General features: G+C 41.0%; 1 protein-coding gene across 1 annotated transcript in view; it reads right to left on the minus strand.

The window, feature by feature from the left end:
* Positions 1 to 3,893: 3,893 nt before the first annotated feature.
* The window catches only part of stat6 (signal transducer and activator of transcription 6, interleukin-4 induced), a 57,618-nt gene continuing 39,100 nt past the window's right edge, over positions 3,894 to 22,411 (minus strand). Inside the window, exons 14-21 of the mRNA XM_088330597.1 lie at positions 19,159 to 19,253; positions 18,949 to 19,082; positions 16,467 to 16,622; positions 16,333 to 16,393; positions 14,181 to 14,261; positions 11,265 to 11,348; positions 9,559 to 9,669; positions 3,894 to 4,328 (exon numbers count right to left, since the gene is read on the minus strand). Of these exons, the coding sequence (XP_088186723.1) occupies positions 4,277 to 4,328; positions 9,559 to 9,669; positions 11,265 to 11,348; positions 14,181 to 14,261; positions 16,333 to 16,393; positions 16,467 to 16,622; positions 18,949 to 19,082; positions 19,159 to 19,253 (774 nt within the window). The 3' untranslated portion in view covers positions 3,894 to 4,276. The remainder of the gene's footprint in view (positions 4,329 to 9,558; positions 9,670 to 11,264; positions 11,349 to 14,180; positions 14,262 to 16,332; positions 16,394 to 16,466; positions 16,623 to 18,948; positions 19,083 to 19,158; positions 19,254 to 22,411) is intronic.

Consider the following 22,411-nt stretch of genomic DNA (forward strand, 5'->3'; position numbering starts at 1 on the left):
AGCCCCTGAGTGAGTTGAGTTTAAGATCCCTGCTTTATCCAGTGTAGAAAGAGAATTGGGAGTACAACCAAGCAAAAGGATAAAGTACATTAGTAAAGTCTATAGTTTGAGAAATAAACGCTCTACAGGTCTTCAACAAAAAGCTTTACAGTAAAAAGGGGCCTCCAAAACGCTGCCCCTTAAAGGCATTGGCCAAGGAAAAGCTATATCTAAAACTGGCCTATGAAAGGGAGAGATTAACATGGGCAAAAGAACACAGGCATTGGAGAATTCATTAGATTTAGAAAAAAGTGAGTTTTTCATGGAAAACACAAAATGGTCTGTGTGACTCCAAACCTTTAATACACGGCACCCGTCATCCTCTCTTTAATGCAGTGCACTCGTCCTGTCCCAGGTGCAGAAAAGCAACCCCCCAAACATGATGCTACCACCCCCATGCTTCACAGTAGGGATGGTGTACTTCGGATTGTACTCTTCATTCTCCTTCCTCCAAACACGCATAGTGGAATTATGACCAAGAAGTTCTATCTTGGTCTTATCTGACCACAAAACTTTCTCCCATAACTTTTTTAGGGTTAGGAGTGAAGATACTGCAATGAAATTGCCTACGTAATTGTTGTCTGAGCGAACGTGCCGACCCATGACAATTTTGGACAAATAAAAAAGTTTACACCCCACAGTAAATTGTGCTTAGCAATCTGTCAGCAACAGACGGCCATTTTATTGAAGTAGGCTACAATATCTGAACAAGACAATTATAATGGCACAATCCAAAGAAGTTCTAGAAGAAATGAGAAAAAAAGTGATTGAAATCTAACAGTCTGGAAAAAGGTCAAAAAAAAATTTAGATGGCCGTAGGGCTCCAGCGAACCAGTGTCAGAGCCATTATCCAAAAATGGAGCAAACTGGGAACACTGGCAAACTTTCCCAGGAGTGGTCCAGCGATTAAGATTACACCAAGAGTGTGACAACTGCTCATCCAGTAGGATACCGAAGAACCTTGAGAAATATCCAAGGAACTGCAGACTTTGGTAAGCTCAGTTAGTGTCAGTGTTCATGACTCCACTATAAAAAAGACACTGCCCAAAACTGGCATTCATTGGGGAGTGCCCTGGCAAAAATCACTGCTTTCACAAAAGAGACATCTCACATTTTCCAAAAAGCATCTTGATTATCCTCAAGACTTTTGGAGAAAAATTCTGTGGGCTGATGAGTTCAAAATTGAACTTTTTGGAAGGTACGCTGCCTGTTACATCTGGCTAGTTTGATTACCGTATTTTCCGCACTATAGGGCGCACCCCCCAAAAAATAGTTTTTGGTCCTATATCTTCCATACATAAGGCGCGCCGGATTATAAGGCGCTACAATGGGAACGTGGACAAAACAGTCAGATAGTTCAGTCCAACTTATTACCCCCTTAACATTCCGAAAGCTTGCAAAGAAGCAAATACGTGTTGTAGACACGTGCGGATGCGGTGTCCGTACGATGTCACTCGAATGCATCGTTCCAAATATCATTCGCAAGGTTAAAGTCTTGGGATTCAAGAAATGCCAACCATTCCTTAGTTTCTATTTTCTTTTTCGCTCGCAACTTTACTGTGCATATGACAATAAACACTTGGAATTGAGTTTAATTTTAAAAAAGACCCATCACAGAAACATTGAGTTCAGTCTGAAACAAGATACAGGGAAAATATATAGCCGGAGTATCTCACCAAAGTCGTTGCGTTCAATAATAATGTGCAACCATAGTCCTCTTATATCCGTGAGTGTAGTAAATCCAGGAGAGTAAAATATTTACAAATACAGTACAGAAAAGTAAAATACTGTTTTCTCTATGCCGTCAACCCAAGATGCTATTCACATTCATCTTTTTCGGCCATTTGCAGGCTTTGTTTTGCCCCTTTAGCCTATGCCAGCCTGTAAATGATAAAAAGGATCCGCCCCCTTTACCTCCGAATAACTTTAGCCAATAGTGATCGATTCAAATGCTGATTGACACATTGGTTAGCCAATGAAACGCCGGTATATAAATCCCAGCATAAACCGCGGACTACTTCGCGTGCGGGGGAAAATCTAGTCGGCGGCTGCTTGCTTTAGTTGCAAGACTTTGCGACTTAATATTGATCCATATATAAGGCGCACTGTATTATAAGGCGCATGGTCAGCTTTTGAAAAAAATTAAGACTTTTAGGTGCGCCTTATAGTGTGGAAAATACGGTATTTGAAACCTTTGTGAGTTACCGTATGTATATCAGGAAAGGAGAAAATACCTCATAACGGCACTGTATCTGTATCCTGTAATAGAAGTGAGGAAAATTACAATGGAAAGGTGCTTACAATAACATGATGAACAATTAACATTTGGTCTGAAGACATGCGGCATATGCAACAAATGATGGACCAGAACGTTTCTTTTAAAAAAAAAAAAAAAAAAAAAAGCCGATACTAGTACAGTGGTACCCCTTCATCCGGCTTAATTCCAAGATCCTGTAATGAGCAAATCGTCACTATATAAAATAATTGTAAAATACAGTGGAACCTGGGTTTTCGAATGCCTCTCAGTTCGAACAAATCCGACCAAACGCCGGTAATGCGTGAGTGCGTACGCTAGGGTGCGATGCTGAGCGGCGTACGGGTGTTTTAGCCCCTATTATGCCTCCGAAGAAAGTCAGTGCAAGCAGCAAAGTTGCTGCAGGTGAAAAAAGAAAAGTAGTGCGTACAACTATTGCATTTAAGAAATAAATAAATGCAAAATATGAAGGAGGTGTGCCAGTGTCTGATCTTGCTAGGGAATACCCCACCGTCCACCTGCGCCTTCTGCTGACCACCACAAAGGTAAGAAATCCTATTCAAAATGATCTTTATCCCTTTTTTTTAATTTTTACACGTTCATGTTAGCGTAATCTTTCCTACGAAAGATAACGATAACGCGAACGTACGATTAGCCTGGGTTAGCTTTATGTTGACGTTAAACATTCAAGGTAAACATTCAGGGTGTTGGAACGGAGCCCAACATTCTGGGTGTTGGAACGGAGCCCCCTTTCCAATGAACCGCTCACCACTTGTTGTGGAGACCCGGGTGCTAAATGACTTATAAACGACCTGATTTTTTTATTTTTGAACGTTCATGTTAGCGTAATCTTTCGTACGGAAGATTACAATAACGCGGACGTACGATTAGCCTCGGTTAGCTTCGTGTTTACGTTAAACATTCAGGGTGTTGGAACGGATTAAACTGTATTTAATTACATTTTTTTAATGGAAGTACAATGTTGGCAACAAGATTCACTTGATATCATTGGAAATTATTTGAATGCAACACAAACTTTTTCTTCTTTTTTCCGTGTTTTTTTTCTACTTTTTCAAAAATTCCTTTAAAAAAATTCTCATTGTGTTTATTTTTTCCGAGCTGTTACTTTTTGTTCTCTATTTAATTTTTTCCTACGTTTCTTTCTTCTCTTTTTTTCTAATTTTTTTCCTTCTTTTTTTCTCTTCCTTTTGTTTCTTTTTTTCCTCAGCTTTTCACTACTTTTTCATTTTGGTATCTTTTTCTTTTAAGTCATTTTGTGCATAATTTTACATAATATTTGGTCATGTTGGGATTAAAGAAGCAAAAACAACCCGAAGAGCCGTTTAGGACCCGAAAGAGCCTTTTAGTGAGCCAAGCCAAAGAAGCCGGTTCTTGACAAACTTTACTAACTTTACTCAACTTCGTTCGACTCCGACTCGACTTCAAAATACCGCATTTAGGACACAACGTCAGGGGAACCCGTGTATTTTGACCTTCATGCACTGTAACTTTGACTTAAATCGCTTCTTAATTAGTAGTTTTGAGCCCTCATTTTTGTGCGCTGGCTAGATTTTCTTGTGCGCTGAAAATGTGCGCGCAATTGCGCACGCGCACAGCTTAGAGGGAACACTGCTACCGGAGCAATTGGCTGAGGTTACTGTACACTTAAAATGAAAGTTACTGTAACTTGAAATGAACATTACACACAATTCCTTTTACAGCCAAATTTGGTTTTGCCTTCAGTAGTTTGCACGCGCAAACTGAAACCAGCTGGTGCTGGCGGTGAGCGATCACAAACTGTAAGCGGTCTTTAGTGGTAGCCTCTGAGACTGCTAGTGACTTGTTTTTTTTTGTTACATAGAACTCGTATATCAACATTCTCGTATTAACGCGTGCTTGTAATTCGTTCATTCCGTCATAACCCAAATGTCCGTCGAAGTGAAGACAAGGCAGTTGGAAGCTGGAGAGATAAATCCTGTTTCTTCAGGAATAGCTCAGAAAACTGTTCAAGACGAGGTCCATGTCTCCAGTGGACCTGGTTGGCAGAAAGACAGACAGATAGAAAAATGTGATGTCAAAAGTGTCATTCCATCAGCCGGTATGTCACAAAAGGGAGTATATCCCTCATATTTCTGACAGAGGTTTCATTATCGTGTTTAGTAGAAAAAAACTGAAGAAACATAACCTTGACCGAATGAAAAGAAGTCTGTGTATAGCAGTGTGAAATTATAAAATTACTTAAACCCTCAAAAAAACTCCAAATATAGCAGTCAATAACTACACCCCTGAGCAAAATAAGTGAGTACACCCTAAAGTTACTTTAGTGTTACCTGTGGTGTTCCGCAGGGTTCAGTACTTGGCCCCCTTCTTTTTTGCATTTCCATGCTTCCATGAGGTGATATTATTCGCAAGTATAATATCAGTTTCCATTGCTACGCAGATGACACTCAACTATATCAGACTGCCTTTTCCAGCAGCTGCCCTATTGTTTTATTGTCTGCTCCTATCTTCGGTGTTTTTTCTTCCCGTTTTGACAACTACACTATGGATTACTTCTATCCTATGGACATGGGTTGTAGCGCACAAAAATGCGTCTATTCAAGGAATCAACTCCTTGTCATGAAGAATTCTCGTGCCGGCATGATGAAGGGGCCTATCGTGGAAAAAGAGCCGGAGCTAGCGAAGCGGCTAGCGGCGTTATAAGTCTTCGGTACCATCCGTAATCAGGGTAAATGCGAACTCACGACCAAATAAGATCATCGAGTGCTGGTGGAAAACATCGAAGCGCACAGGGAGCGCAGTTGCTGTGTTTTGCGGAAACGTGGCATTCCGGACGCTAACGTGTAGCCACCCGGAGCTACCCGGAGCTATCCGGCTTCAACGCCGCTAAACAGAGACACGAAAGCCGGGGGGAATCGGAGAGGAGGCGGACTTGCTAACACGAGGTGGTGTATCCCTGGATTTTCACAAAGAAAAGATTTCCATCTGCCGCAAGGATGGCGAACTTTTGGACTAGCGTGACGTCATCGACTCCGCTACAAGCACCCCTAGGGCATCATGTTCATCTGTTAATAAACAACGGGGTAGACTGCTGGAAGTGTGAATTTCCCTACGGGGATGAATAAAGTATCTATCTATCTATATTTTCCGATGGAGGAATCTGCCACACTAAATTGTGGAAATTTGGAGGCCTGCCTCACTGAGATAAAATAATAGATGTCACTCAACTTCTTGCGCCTTAACTCTGAAAAGACCGAAATGCTAGTTATTGGTCCTTCTAAATGCTGTGACTTGTTCTCAAAACTGAACATTGACAAATGTAATATCACCCAGAGTGACTCAGTCAAAAATGTAGGTGTCATATTTGACCCCGATCTGTCCTTTCAAAAACACGTTAAGAATATTACAAGAACAGCTTTTTTCCATCTTAGCAACATTGCTAAAATTCGCCCTATGCTGTCTCAGTCAGATGCGGAGATTATAATTCACGTGTTTGTTACTTCCCGTCTCGATGACTGTAATGCCCTACTCTCCGGTCTCCCGAAATCCAAAATCAAGAGCCTTCAGCTGGTACAAAATGCTGCAGCAAGGCTCTTAACTAAGACAAGAAAGTTTGATCACGTGACCCTGATTTTAGCTAACCTGCATTGGCTCCCTGTTAGCCTAAGATGTGATTTTAAGGTTCTATTGGTAGTATACAAAATCATGCATGGACTTGCTCCCTCATATCTTTCAGATTTAATTTCCCCCTATGTTCCGGTCCAGAGCCTTCGCTCTGAAAACGCTAGTCTACTAGTGATCCCAAGAGCCAAGAAGAAATCTACAGGTTCGAGAGCGTTTTCCATTCGGGCCCCGGTGCTGTGGGATGCTCTTCCTCCTGAGATTCGATCTGCAACCTCAGTGGAAATGCTTAAATCTAAGCTTAAAACACACTTCTAATCTATAGCATATGAATAACGAATATGAATGATGAATTTTATATTGACAATATCAGGGGATGGTGTCATAATAGTCTGAAATAATAGTTTGCAATAGTCTTTGATCTGTGCAGTGCTTTGAGACTCTTTGTGATTACGGGCTATACAAATAAACATGACTTGACTTGACTTAAAGTGAAAGTACCTAAAGCAGGGGTGTCAAACTCATTTGAACTCGGGGGCCACACGATGGAACAAACATTCTGTCGGGGGCCGGACAAGTAGATTAAAGAGAAAGAAAAAGAGAGATAAAGAAATAAGAGAAAGAGGGAGGGAGAAGGAGAGAGGGCGGGACAAAGAAAGAAAAAGACAAGAGGGAAAGAGCGTGAGAAACAAAAGATAAAAAGTTGTGAGAGAGGGGGAAAGAAAGGGAGCGGAAGAAAGAAATCCAAAGAGAAATAGAAAGACAGAAGGAGAGAAAAGAGAAAACAAAGCGCGAAGGGTATTAAGAGAGAAAGAGAGAAAAGGAAAAAAGGAAGTAAGAGCAAAAGAGGTTTAAAAACACAGAGAGACGAGACAGAGGGCAACAAAGGATGAGAAAAAGAGAGACACAGAGAGTGAAAGAGACAGAGACAGAGTGGGAGAAAAGGTGTGGGGGAGAGAGAGAGAGAGAGAGAGAGAGAGAGAGAGAGAAAGAAATTCAAAGAGAAATAGAAAGACGGAAGGAGAGAAAAGAGAAAACAAAGCGCGAAGGGTATGAAGAGAGAAAGAGAAAAGAGAGAAAAGGAAAAAAGGAAGTTAGAGCAAAAGAGGTTAAAAGACACAGAGAGAGAAAGAGACAGAGTGGGAGAAAAGGGGTGGGAGAGAGAGAGAAATAACTAAATTAATAAATAAATAAATACAAGTACAGTGTCTCTGTTCGAGACACCTTTCTTTGGCAACATCAAGTGGACATATTTCAGCCTGCAGCTTGTTTTTCTCTTGCGCTTCTCTGAGTGTTGTCTCGCGGGCCGGATTCAATCCCTTAGCGGGCCCGATCCGGCCCGCGGGCCGCCTCTTTGACACCTGTGACCTAAAGCGTATGGTCTGAGTACTTCAGGGCCAACCCACGTCTTCAATCTCTGCAGCAATGCTGATAGCACTCCTGCCCCTATCTTTCTTAGATAGCATTTGGCCGTGACGCCGTGCGATACCTCCAATATTTAAAACAATGCTTTCGATAAACACAAGGGCACTTTGCTCGCAAAATAACATTTTATCGCAAAAACACTTAACCTATGCGAGAATTTTTCAACGTCCGATGTTTGTAGCGACGTGAGCACACAATTTTGGTCAGCATTGCGATCGTGTTCCTGCGGACGCGTACGAAACGTTATCCCTCTCTCACCTGATATATTTTTAAAGGAATAAGTTCTTTTGAGAAGTGAACTACCTATTACTATTCGTCAGTGCTTCAATACGCCTACTTGTCATATGTAGCCGCCAGGGTTGGGCAGGGTTACTTTAATTTGATTACTTTCAATGACTTTTGGATTACTCCAATACCAAATATGCTAATAACAGACAAAAGAAACTAAATATGAATAAAATGACTACATTTTGTGGAGGCTTGGGGAGTAACGGAACACATGGAACGGCAAAAATGATGTCGGCAAGCTGTTTGGATTTATTTTCATTTTGTTTCTGTCGCATTTGATGCTCGTTTTGCCGGAGATCAAAGAGATCAAAGCCAGGAGAGAAAGCTTACCACGTGTTGTGAGTCATCATTTGATTCATATTTACTTTCTTTAGTCTTTTATTAGCATATTTGGTATTGGAGTAATCCAAAAGTCATTGAAAGTAATCCAGTTAAAGTAACCCTACCCAACCCTGGTTTTGCCGGAGATCAAAGAGATCAAAGCCAGGAGAGAAAGCTTACCACGTGTTGTGAGTCATCATTTGATTTATATTTAGTTTCTTTTGTCTTTTATTAGCATATTTGGTATCGGAGTCATCCAAAAGTCATTGAAAGTAATCCAGTTAAAGTAACCCTACCCAACCCTGGTTTTGCCGGAGATCGAAGAGATCAAAGCCAGCAAAGAAAGCTTACCACGTGTTGTGAGTCATCATTTTATTCATATTTAGTTTCTTTTGTCTTTTATTAGCATATTTGGTATTGGGGTAATCTAAAAGTTAATGAAAGTAATCCAGTTAAAGTAACCCTACCCAACCCTGGTTTTGCCGGAGATCAAAGAGATCAAAGCCAGGAAAGAAAGCTTACCACGTGTTGTGAGTCATCATATGATTCATATTTAGTTTATTTTGTCTTTTATTAGCATATTTGGTATTGGAGCCATCTAAAAGTCAATGAAAGTAATCCAGTTAAAGTAACCCTACCCAACCCTGGTTTTGCCGGAGATCAAATAGATCAAAGCCAGGAGAGAAAGCTTACCACGTGTTGTGAGTCATCATTTGATTTATATTTAGTTTCTTTTGTCTTTTATTAGCATATTTGGTATCGGAGTCATCCAAAAGTAATTGAAAGTAATCCAGTTAAAGTAACCCTACCCAACCCTGGTTTTGCCGGAGGTCAAAGAGATCAAAGCCAGCAAAGAAAGCTTACCACGTGTTGTGAGTCATCATTTTATTCATATTTAGTTTCTTTTGTCTTTTATTAGCATATTTGGTATTGGGGTAATCTAAAAGTTAATGAAAGTAATCCAGTTAAAGTAACCCTACCCAACCCTGGTTTTGCCGGAGATCAAAGAGATCAAAGCCAGGAAAGAAAGCTTACCACGTGTTGTGAGTCATTATATGATTCATATTTAGTTTCTTTTGTCTTTTATTAGCATATTTGGTATTGGAGCCATCTAAAAGTCAATGAAAGTAATCCAGTTAAAGTAACCCTACCCAACCCTGGTTTTGCCGGAGATCAAAGAGATCAAAGCCAGGAGAGAAAGCTTACCACGTGTTGTGAGTCATCATTTGATTCATATTTACTTTCTTTAGTCTTTTATTAGCATATTTGGTATTGGAGTAATCCAAAAGTCATTGAAAGTAATCCAGTTAAAGTAACCCTACACAACCCTGGTAGCCGCCTACAGACACTCATTTGCCGGAAAAAGAAAGCAACACTAGGAAGTTGGGCTTCCTTAATGTGTGGACAAAGGTCTGATCAAAGCCAAACCTGCCATCTAATGTTGATTTATCATACTGAAATCATTCCCAGAGGCTTGATACTTACTGATGAGCAGCACCAAACCATTCATAATAGTTTTTTTTCAAACAAAACAAGACTTTTTATAAAAAATTTGTCACTCAGGGACAATTCTTCTGTATTTTTACATCATTTTAAGGAATGAAACTTACACATCATCGAAGACGGCAGGGTCCGGACTAAATTCGACGCCGGTAGAGTCTGACGTTTCCATGACCGCTTGGTCGATGGCTTCTTGAGGAGGGAACTGCGGGAATTGAGGCCTTAAAACCGGAAGAAAAACCTCATGAAGTATGAATCTTTAGAAGTGTTGTTTTGAAAGTGACACTGAATCCCTGATGCTCCCGATAAGCAATGGCTGACACTGCCATCGGTGTGTGTGTGTGTGAATGGGTAAGTGTGAAGCACAATGTAAAGCGCTTTGGGAGGTCTTCAGTGACTTGAAAAGCGCTATAGAAATGCAGGCCATTTACATTTAAATCCTAATAAATATGGAGTGTTGGCACTAACTGGTAACAAACGCAATGATGTTTTTCTGTCATTAAAGCTTTATAACAGTCCTGTATTTACTACATGGTGCATTGCTGCGTTATTCCACCACTCTGCCCCTCTCTCTCTCTCTTCCCCCTCATGCTCTCTCTCTTTTCTCCCCCCTTCACTCTCTCTCTAACCCCCCACATCTCTCTTTCTCTCTCTCTCTCTGCCCTCTCCTCTCTTTCTCTCACTCTTTTCTCCCCTCTCTCTCTCTGACCCTTCTTGCTCTCTCCTTTCTCCCCCCTCTTTCTGTCTCTCTGTCCCCTCTCATTCTCTCTCTCTCTGCCCCCTTCTCTCTTTCTCTTCTGCTGTCCCTCTCTCTCTTTTCTCCCCCCTGTCTCTCTCTTTTCTCCTCCATCTTTCTGCCCCCCTATCTCTCTCTGTCCCCTCTTTCTCTCTTTATCTCTCTCTACCTCATCTCTCTCTCTCTCTGCCCCCTCCTCTCTTTCTCTCACTCTGCCCCCTTTTGATGTATGTCTTTTCTCCCCTCTCTCTCTCTGACCCTTCTTGCTCTCTCCTTTCTCCCCCCTCTTTCTGTCTCTCTGCCCCCTCTCATTCTCTCTCTCTCTCTCTATCTCTGTCCCCTCTCATTCTCTCTCTCTCTGCCCCCTCCTCTCTTTCTCTTCTGCTGTCCCTCTCTCTCTTTTCTCCCCCCTGTCTCTCTCTTTTCTCCCCCATATTTCTGCCCCCCTATCTCTCTCTGTCCCCTCTTTCTCTCTTTATCTCTCTCTGCCTCATCTCTCTCTCTCTCTGCCCCCTCCTCTCTTTCTCTCACTCTGCCCCCTCTCGCTCGCTCTCTTTTCTCCCCTGTCCCTTTCTTCCCCACAGGGGAGGCCCTGACACAATGCTTAGTCATGGTGAGTTACCGCTTCGCTCACCCCCCCTCCTTCAACTCCTCCCACCTCACCCCCTTCTTATGTGGCGCTCAGTTTATTGAGGAAGAACTATATATAGTATATTCTCTTCTGTCACATTTCATCTGAAGTTTGACTTTATTATACCAAAAGCAAGCGGTTGTTCGTACTACCTAAACATTGTGTGTGGTTTCGGAATGTTAAGGGGGTAATAAGTTGGACTGAACCATCTGATGGTTTTGTCGACGTTCCCATTGTAGCACCTTATAATCCGGTGCGCCTTATGTATGGAAAATATAGGACCAAAAACTATTTTTTTGGGGGTGCGCCCTATAACCCGGTGCGCCTTATAGTGCAGAAAATACGATAGTTATGAAAATGAGAATTATCGGTTGGAAATGGCTGTTTTAGCCCCGACTGGAATAGTTGCCATGTGATGGAAGCAGTGTCAGCAATTGAGGAGGACTTACAGTGGGTATCCATCAGCATTGTAGCAATTTTCAGCATGATGCGTCAAATTAGGGACACAAGATGCAACTGGGACAGCGGTATCCCTGCAAAATACACAAGGGTAGTCATTGCGATTTTCTAGTCATTTTGATTTCTAACTAACATGATGCTTTATGGGCAGCACGGCGGCGCAGTGGTTAGCGCATGTGCAGCACAGTTCATGTCATGGGAACCTCCTGCGTGGGTTCAAATCCAGCTCCAGACTTCCTGTGCGGAGTTTGTATGTTCTCCCCGTGCTTGCGTGGGTTTCCTCCGGGCACTCCGGTTTCCTCCCACATTCCAAAAACATGAGTTTCAGGTGAATTGGCCGGTCCAAATCGTCCCTAGGTGTGAATGAGCGAGTGAGTTGTCTGTCCCTGTGTGCCCTGTGATTGGCTGGCAACCAGTTCAGGGTGTCCCCTGCCCACTGCCTGATGATTGCTGGGATGGGCTCCAGCACCCCCGCGACCCTACTGAGGATAAGCGGTGCAGTTAATGAGATGAGAGATGAGATATATATATATATATATATATATATATATATATATATGTATGGCTACAGCTACATACATTACGCATACAATATATATTTTTTAAAAATTCCTAACCCGCTCACAGGGGTCACCGGGTGGTTGTTTGAGTGACTATTCAAATATAAGTAAAAGAAACGAGGTCTCTGATAAAATAAATGCCCCTTAGTAGAGACAGACTGACGCTCAGTCATTTGGAGGGGATTTAAGTAACGGCTTCAATGAAGCCTAATGCGCAGAGTTCCAATAGTAGAAACACAGTGAGGCTAATTTTGCCAACTTGCTAGCATCGTGCCATTTTTTCCCCCTTCAAGCATGTGTCACATTTGAGGACCCATTGGACAGCTGGGGTCTAAGTTGCCATATAATGTCTTTTACCCCTTATTTAACCCTCGTCAATGAATATGCTTCACACTTTTCCTTTTAACAAACTAGCAGCCATGCAAGGCAACTACCTGCTCATCAGGGGCATTAGGGATTCAGTGTCTTGCCCACGGACACTTCACGTATAACTCTGAGGAGCCGGGAATCGAACCTGTGACCCACTGATCTTTTCATTCAGTCCAAAAAAATAACAATTGATTTGAATAATAGGCAAAAAATACATAAACTATCATATCAATGTTATTTTTCATAAAAAATCAAAGGTTTGAGAAATTATTTTACATAGCGGAATCCATATATTTGTCTGGTATCTTGCTGCTATAATAAAGTGTCATCTAGTGGTCAAATATTAAGCAATGTACCTCTAAAGCACATTTGTCAAACTCCCGGCCCGCGAGCCACGTCCGGCCCGCCGTGTAATCATATCCGGCCCGCAAGACCATTTTACATTATTGTTATTAATGGCCCGCCAATATGAACAACGCCGTCTCATCTCTGGACATCATATTCTGATGTTTTAGTCACTGTTCCTATTCCTTCATATATGACGTATACTATACCATATACCAGGGGTCGGGAACCTATGGCTCGCGAGCCAGATATGGCTCTTTCTATGAGTGGCTATGACCCAGAGACAAAATTAATTGCGTTTCTCTATCTCGTTCAAAACTTGAGCCATTGATCCTGTTCAGATACAAGCAAAGCCAAACCAAAGCTGATTACAATGCAGTACTTTTCAGAATATACAGGGCAGGTTTTCACTACAATTTACAGTCAAGGTGTCACACAAAAAAGTCCTTTAGCTTTCTCCTATTGGCCATCTTCTCCCCGCATAATGGCGTGCCGACTCCTCCCATGGACGCGCCAAGGAAGCCCCCTGGAATCCTTTATATAAAAGCTCACTATATAATCTGTGTTCAGTGTTCGGATACTTTTTGACGAATCCACGGAACAAATTGTAAATACGCCAAAACACCGGAAGAGAACTTAAAGTTATTTGATTGGGTGAGTGGGAGGGATGGGTGGAGCTATGCAAAAAGTGCAAGCACTCCCTTTCCATCTCTCGCCCTACTCCGTCTGCGCCAAAGGTAAGCACATCAGGCTCCCTGTTCTCAGAATGTTGTGACGTTTTTACAAAATCATTTGTGTAGCATTTTCATATTTCTACTTTTGACAGGAGACATATTAAGGAGAGCATATTTAAGTTTTTTTTAAATACATACATTGACATAGCGGCAGCACGGCGGCGCAGTGGTTAGCGCATGTGCGGCACAGTTCATGTCTTGGGAACCTCCTGTGTGGGTTCAAATCCAGCTCCAGACTTCCTGTGCGGAGTTTGTATGTTCTCCCCGTGCTTGCGTGGGTTTCCTCCGGGCACTCCGGTTTCCTCCCACATTCCAAAACCATGCATTTCAGGTGAATTGGCCGGTCCAAATTGTCACTAGGTGTGAATGAGCGAGTTGTCTGTCCCTGTGTGCCCTGCGATTGGCTGGCAACCAGTTCAGAGTGTCCCCTGCCCACTGCCCGATGATTACTGGGATGGGCTCCAGCACCCCCATGACCCTACTGAGGATAAGCGGTGTAGCTAATGAGATGAGATGAGACATTGACATAGCAAAGGAATTTGAATGTTATTTTAATGTTAAGTTGTTTAATTTAAGTTCTAAGATGTATAATTTAACAAGATATTTTTATTTACAGCAAAATAATAAATACTGTATAAGTGATTTAAGGTTTAAATGTAATATTCTTGTCTGTTTTTATTCATATTTATGTTCCAAAAACATTCAGTTTAAGTGTGTTCAATAAATGTTTATCCTGGTTGGCCCGCGACATTAAGTGTGTTTTGAATTTTGGCCCCTTGTGCAATTGAGTTTGACATCTCTGCTCTAAAGTCTAGTTATCTGGCTTTTCGGTTTCAGTTCGACAACAGAAAACTTGGAAACTTATTGCATAACAATGAATGTATTGGACATGACGTACACTTGAAAAGTGGCAGGGTTGTGGAGGCGTTCAGTATGTTGTGAAACGCTGGCAGTATCAGTGGCCACTGAAGCGCTCTCCCTGCAAAATAATAAAAAAATGGAAAATGATTTGAATGCGACACAAACCTTTTCATCTTTTTCCTTGTTTTTTTCTATTTTTTTAAAATTTAATTCCTCATTGTGTTTATTTTTCCTAGCTGTTTCTTTTTTTCTTTTTGTTCTCCATTTCCTTTTGTCGTGTCCAGCATGGTCGCCGTGGCGACGGGCTGGCCCTGCCCCCTGGGCACCGGCTGTAGTAGATCAGCTAATTTGCGTGTGCTACTTAAGGGTGGGTTGTGGGTATTGCGGGGGCTGGTTCATTTGCGTTTTCTGTTCTGCATTATTCTGTTCTGTCTGTCTTGAGGAAACCTGTGTTTGCACGTTTGGAGTTAAAGCCTGTTTTGTTAGTATTCCTAGTCTAAGTTCCTGTTTGCTTGTACGCCTGTTTTTTGTTTTGTTTTGTCCCTGAGTATTGGACGACTTTTATTTTGCTAAATAAAAGTATTGATCGTTAACACGAATAAGTTCATCCTTCCTGCCTCCTGCCTCCGTTCTGGTCCGGTCCACGTGACAGCTTTTTTTCCTTTGTTTCTTTCTTTTCTTTTTTTCTGGCTTTTTTCTGAATTTTTCTTTCTTTTTTCTCTTCCTTTTGTTTCTTTTTTTCTCAGGTTTTCACTACTTTTTCATTTTGGTATTTTTCCTTTTTTGTTCTATTCCCCCTTCCTTTAAGTCATTTTGTGAATAATTTTACATAGTATTTCGTCACATAGGGATGAAAGAAGCAAAAACAACCTGAAGAGTCGTTTAGGACCCGAAAGAGCCGGTCCATGCTTTCACTGCTAAAGACAGTTAAGTGGATGGCAGTATTTTAAGTATTTTGTATAATGTACAATATTGTGAACTGAAAAATCTGAAGTGATAACTGCTTTGTATTACCAATTAACTGTGATGATTAAAACTGAATGAAAATATAGATTTATATACCGTATTTTCCGCACTATAAGGCGCACATAAAATCTGATTTTTTAAAAAAAAGCTGACTATGCGCCTGATAATCCGGTGCGCCTTATATATGGATCAATATTGAATTGCAAGGTCTCGCAACTAAGAGAAGCAGCCACCGACTCCATTTTTCGCGTAGAAGAAGTGCGCTGTGCATACTAGGAAATATTAAACAACGATCCTCTTTTATTTGTGCGTTTGTATAAAGACCCTGAAATGGCTCCTATTCAGAGACACGCTTACAACGCAGAGTTTAAACTCAAGGCGATCAGTCACGCAGTAGAACACGGAAAGAGAGCAGCAGCAATTCGAACACTGCAGAAGAATTCGAGGGATTCGTAGATGAGGAGCTGATAGAGCGAGCTTTATGTTTTTCTTTTGTGTCTTTACGTTTTACATTTTACAGTTTTAATGTTATTGCTTTATTGTTATTGTTTTGCACTTGTTGTTTTTGCACATTACGAGTGTCACTATATTGCGATTGCACTAACGTTTCATTTACCATAACAGTATCAGACCGTTTTTTGCGTGTTGACTAAATGGAGGAAAAGTAAAATGTTATGCCTTGCTGTTGTTCAAAGATGTTAAAGATGTGTCACGATAATGCTTTACCTCAGAGAAAATAATAAAACGGCTGTTTATTCATTTTGGGAGTGAATGGAGTTGTGGAAAGCTTGTTTGTTATCTATTAATAAAGTTTGACTGACCTATCTGACTGTTTTGTTGACATTCCCTTGAGCGCGGCACCATCTAATGGTTGCATAACGTAACTACATCCTCTACTGTAGCCAAGTCAAGTCACATTTATTTATATAGCCCTTAATCACAAAAATGTCTCGAAGGACTGCACAGGATTACAAAATTGCACAATTACCGGTACCTGATCTTAAACCAGCATGCCCTTATAGCGCCTTATAATGCGGTGCGCCTTATGTATGGAAAAAGTTTTAAAATACATCATTCATTGAAGGTGCGCCTTATAACACGGTGCGCCTTATAGTGCGGAAAATACGGTAATTATTTCATCACTTTTCACAGGTAAAATGAACACTGGTACTGTACATGCTAACACAGGTATAATGTAAATCCCATTGGCGGCTGGAGCTTACATTCCTACTTTAGTGTGTAGTGACACCGGGATGTATCCGCCACTTGTGGACGTTTGGGGCTCTGTAATAGAAAACAATATTTCAAGAAAAGTGTTTGCCACATTTTAAAAGGGGAAAGGAGATGAAAGCATTACCCGAATAGTACTTTTTGAAAACGTCATGTTTTGGAAAATCAGGGTAAAGGAACGTGATTTCGCTGATGTCTCGGATGCGGTCTCCAAGGCTCCGGATGTCGAGGTCTCTCTTGGTGAAGGGTTGGATGTTCTTGATGATCTGTTTGTGTTCCCCCACTAGAGGAAGCAAAATCAAATCCTTGGAACACTCATAAAGTCAAGTAGCCATATAAAAGTTAACGGACTATAAGCCGCTACTTTTCCCCCAAACTTTCAACCCTGCGGCTTATTCAGTGATGCGGCCAAGCAACGCTCGAGAACAAAAGGTAAGATTTAGAGTGCAACTTCTTAGCTTGTGCACAAATTAAATTAGCGTCGACATATCCTCATCATGCTAATTACAAAGAGAAAGGCACATGACGCAACTTTCAAGCTAAACGCAGTCAAGTAGTCCGATATAGGAATTACTTTGCGAGCGAGATGCTAGCGTGTTTTTAAATAAGGGAGCGTGGGACCACGTTTATGACAAAGTCTCTTTCCCATATTGAAGGAAGACGACTTTGATGACGTCAGGTATAAAGAGGAAGATAAGGATGGTTTCCCGTGCTTACTCCAAGTACAGTATGTTTTTTTAACAAAGCTGTTTACTGTGTTGCGAGCGTGTTGCTAGTAGCGTTTTGCTACCCTTCACAGGCACGGTTTGGGATGAAAGTTATAATATTATTATTAAAGCTTTGAAAACTCTCTCGGGGTACCGTCTTTCTTTGTAAATATGTGTAACCGTGTATAATATGTATTTGCAACTGTATACTTTTGTAATGTATTTATTTTAGAAACTTATTCTGATATGTTTTGTACGAGCAAATGAGAAAGAAGGGGCGGGGCAAACCCGGGCTGACGGGAAGTGGAGTAAAGGTGAGACGTGTTTGTGGACGCGGCCGACAATAGTGGATATATATTTTTCCCACCCTTACCTTTGGAAATATACACTTTTTTCCTTGGATTACTTTCAACTGGCACCCGGACTCTGCAGGTCTGCATTAAATGATAACTACCGGTATCATTTTCCGTTCATTATGCCAGCTGTGTTTTTTGGACTGTATCGGATAAGAGTTAATTTCGTGTTCGTATTGCGTATTTTCAATGTGGGCGCATGCGGCGCGGCTTGTATATGTACAAAATCGGTTTTCCTCCCGAAATGTAGTGGGTGCGCTCTATAGTCCGGAATTTACGGTAAATAAATCACAGGAATTAAAAAAAAACAGCGATAAAGTGCAATCTACTTATCATTCAAATTATAAAAGGAAGCACAAAACAAGTTGATGGGGATGAAGTCAGGAATCCACCCTACTTCATTTATTGTTCCCTTCTGCTGGTTTCCTGATACCTTGAGTCAATAAAATCAAGTTATGGGACATTTTCTACTTCTGGGTGTATTTTTAAATCACTATACTTTTTACTTGAGTAGATTTGTAAAGAAGAAATGTACTCTTACTCCACTTCATTAGGCTACATTGAATCCTTAACCTAAATCGCCACCACCTAAATACCCGCATTTCTCCTTTGTTTGGTTTCTTCTTTGAGTCCCGTGTCCTCTGTGTCCTGATTTGAGGGGCAGGGTTACAGGTAGCAAACTGGCGTGTGTGTGTGTGTGTGTGATCTGCCATGGATCCCAAAGGTAAAAAACGAAAAGAAACTGCACAGAGAGTAAACTCAAACTTTATTCATGTTATTTTATTTACCTTTTACGTCGGGCATACAACAAAACATCTGCCCGGATGGCCGACACGGGGTCATGCTCCCACCCCCCAAGACTGTCCACCCACTGGGGTCTCACAAAATTCTATAAATAAATAAATAAAAATAAATAATTTCCTTGTATTGTCATTCTGTGTAACAATGTACACAGAACAAAATGTCGATTGCACCTGACCCGTTGTAGCGAGCCGATGCAGCCGCAGCCAACAGAGGGCGCCGCCGACCACTTTTTAAGTCTTAGGAATGACTCGGCCGGGGCGCGAACCACCGACCTCCCAGTCTCAAAGCGGGCGCCTTACCATCTAGGCTACTGAGCTGGATGGGAAACACTATTTAGGTAGGGATCGTATATGTCTAGTACTGTTATTCAGATTATAATCAATTCAAGAATCTAGGTACCGTAAATTCCGGACTATTAGCCGCTACTTTTTTTCCCAAACGTTCAACCCTGCGGCTTATGTGTATATGTCTACGCTAATTTAATTTGTGCACAAGCTAAGAGGTTGCAGTTTAAATCTTACCTTTTGTAAATTAGCCGCATCACTGAATAAGCCGCAGGGTTGAAAGTTTGGGAAAAAAGTAGCGGCTTATGGTCCGGAATTTACGGTAATCGGGTAATAATGACAATTTTGTGGCAAAAAGGTGATTTGAGACTAAGCGTCCCCAGCAAAAATGATGCGTCCAGGACGCGGGCAAACGAGAACACTGTTCCTTAAATATTTAAATAGAGCCCGTCTTTACTCACACTCAGCCGCAGCCACGTAAGCGATAGTGATGCCACCGATTTCCGAGTCGCTAAAGCGCAGTAAAAAGGTTCCGTTGGGCCTCTCTTTGAGAATCAGATGAAGGTGCTGCTTGCCAATGAAGCCAAAGATTAGACTTTAGGAAAGATGAAAAGTTTGTTAAGTCACGATCTGCTAAAATGGACTGCAAAACCCAGGAACAAGGTCCCTACCCGTCACTCCAGTATGTCCTCAGGTGTTTTTTGGTCAGGTCAATCACTCCTTCGAACCATTGCCAGAAGGTAAAAAGCCGACCGGGGAGCACTTCCTTGAAAAACAAAAACAATATTGTTATATTTCCATGAATGTTATTATGAATGAGCAAAAGTATTGGAACCCCAAGCAATGTTCCCTGTAATTTTCCTTACGGGTCTGAGCGTTCACACAAAGTCGGTGAGCAACGCTTGAAACAACAGTGAGCAACAGTAATCCCAAGTGGGGCAAGATAATTCATTATCAAACATGTCCAAAACTTGACATCAAGTGACATTTTGCTGAGTTTCCGGCAATGCAAAATTGTTTTTCTCTTTTGAATGAATTGACTCATGTACTATTGTTTCTTCTTACAATTCTTTCACAAGATATCCATTTCTTTTTTTTCCTGGTATCTTTTGTCGCATACTACTAACATTTTTGGGGGCTTATTGAGTCGGTTGCACGATACACAACTGTATTTAATCACATTTTTTTAGTGGAAGTACAATGTTGGCAACAAGATTCACCTGATATAATTAGAAATTATTTGAACGCAACACAAACTTTTTCTATTTTTTTCCGTGTTTTTTTTTCTACATTTTTAAAAATTCCTTTAAAAAAAAAATCTAATTGTGTTAATTTTTTCCGAACTGTTACTTTTTGTTTTTGTTCTCTATTTACTTTTTTCCTACATTTCTTTCTTTTCTTTTTTTTCTGGCTTTTTCTAAATTTTTCCTTCTTTTTTTCTCTCTTTTGTTTCTTTTTTTCTCAGCTTTTCACTACTTTTTCATTTTGGTATTTTTTTTCTTTTTTGTTCTATTCCCCCCCTTCTTTTAAGTCATTTTGTGCATAATTTTACATAATATTTGGTCATTTTTGGATTAAAGAAGCAAAAACAACCTGAAGAGCCGTTTAGGACCCGAAAGAGCCGGTTCCTTTTAGTGGGCCGAGCCGAAGAAGCCGGTTCTCGACAAACTCTACTGACTTTACTCAACTTCGTTCGACTTCGACTCGACTTCAAAATACCGCATTTAGGACACAACGTCAGGGGATCCCGTGTATTTCTACCTCCATGCACTGTAACTTTGACTTGAGTCGCTTCTTAATTAGTAATTTTGAGCCCTGATTTTTGTGCGCCGGCTAGATTTTCTTGTGCGCAGAGAATGTGCGAGCAGTGCGCAATTGCGCACGCGCGCAGCTTAGAGGGAACACTGACCCCAAGAACCTTTTGTCATAATGCGCATTTCAGACTTCAAACTTTAAGAACTGAAAATATTTTTGAACAGGCCAAACACTATCTTGAAGTTGAATCAAAACTATTTCAACATTTAAAAAAAAAAAGAAAAAAACTCCTTTTTTAAATTTTGTTTTATCCGTTTTTGTTTTGCTGCCGTATTTTTAAACACACACACTTGTACGCTTGTCTGTGTTGTTGTACCGCGGCCGCAGCAGAGGACACTTGCACCCGCCCAATGTATGTTTTAGATGAATAATAATAATAATAGAACCAGCTACGGAGACTGTGCCTGTAATAGCCAAATTTTGGACAACTCCAAACCGGGCAAGCCTTTTGCAAGAGAGAAATAGTTTTGTCCGCCACTTTCAGCCTAGAGGTAAGACTTGATCTGAATTTTAGGCTGGTCAGGTCTAAAATGTCAATCATTACTTTTGGATCGGGTCGAGCTTCTCTCTTGCTGACTTTTTAAAATTATTATCAGTGTCTGAAACTCATGACAAAAAGTTAGCGGACACCAGGGCAGACAACTGTGAAAAGTTGCCTGCCCGGCCATAAAGTTTCCTGCCCCATTTTTCACAACTTGAAACACAATAAGATGACTCATCTCAATAAAACCTATTGTTGCAAGATATTAAGGATTGATAATCAGAATATATAACTGAACAACACTTTAAAATTAAGTTTATTATAAATCTACTTATAACTTTCATTGCATGTATATGACATCGCTGTTTTCCATCTGCCATCAGTATGTACCTGTATTTACTCATCTTCATTCATACAATGTTTGCGTCGCGTCGTCTGCTACAAGCCACGTGAACTCCTCTTTCCACGATGCTTTTAATGTATGTTCACGTTTTGTAGCGTCATAAATTTTGTTAGCTTCTTTTGAATCTTTCTTCTGGGGCAGAGGTTTTGGCTTGATTCCTAACCACTTATCCATTTTTCTTGTCTTCTCTGTGCGTCTACATTCGAATATGATATGCAAATGCACGACCTTATAAGGCTCTGGAAAGTCCGGAAGCACGAAGTTATTCGATGCAGGCTTCTGATTGGCTGCCGAGTATGCAAATTGCCAAACAAACCGAGATTTCTAAATTTCTAAACCATACAAAGATTTCGAAATCAGAATAAAGCAAACGTTCGAATTGAAAAAATAAAAACGAAAGATTTTTTTTTCTTTCTTGAAAAAGTTGTCAGCCACCCGGACGGAGACGTTTTGTAAGTTGTACGCCCGACGTAAAAGATGCATGCCCCAGGCGTCCAGGCAGACGTTATTTCAGACACTGTTATTATACACCCATCATTGTTCTTCTTTGTCTCTGCACAAACAGTCTTGTTTATCATAGATCGGGATCCAATCAGATACCGAGTTGGCTTCTGAACGCCTGCTAGCAGGCGTTGGGTAACATCACCGGTTTCACAAAATCTGATTGGCTTGCGGGCACCAAATATGAACTTTCCATCTTAATCAAACAGATTCGTCCAATTATAGATAAGCCCCGTTAAAGGCATAGGTAGAGTTGAGATTTACACGGTTTTATTTTAGTTTCTAAATTCAGGGTTTGATTTTGCATGTCATTGTACCGTATTTTCCGCACTATAAGGCGCACCTAAAAGCCTTTATTTTTTCAAAAGCTGACCATGCGCCTTATAATACAGTGCACCTTATTTATGGATCAATATTAATTCGCAAAGTCTTGCAACTAAGGCAAGCAGCTGCCGGCTCGATTTTCCCCCGAAGGCGAAGTAGTTTGCGGTGTATGCTGGGATTTATTTACCGGCGTTTCATTGGCTAACCAATGTGTCAATCATCATTTGAATCCATCACTATTGGCTAAAGTTATTCGGAGGTCAAGGGGCGGATCCTTTTTATCATTTACAGGCTGCCATTGGCTTAAACGGCAAAACAAAGCCTGCAATTGGCCGAAAAAGATGAATGCGTATAGCACGTGGCTGACGGCATACAGAAAGCATTTTTTTACTATTTTGTA

Source organism: Urocampus carinirostris, chromosome 3, assembly GCF_059441175.1.
Source record: "Urocampus carinirostris isolate Australia breed hairy pipefish chromosome 3, RoL_Ucar_1.0, whole genome shotgun sequence".
Lineage (NCBI taxonomy): Eukaryota > Metazoa > Chordata > Actinopteri > Syngnathiformes > Syngnathidae > Urocampus > Urocampus carinirostris.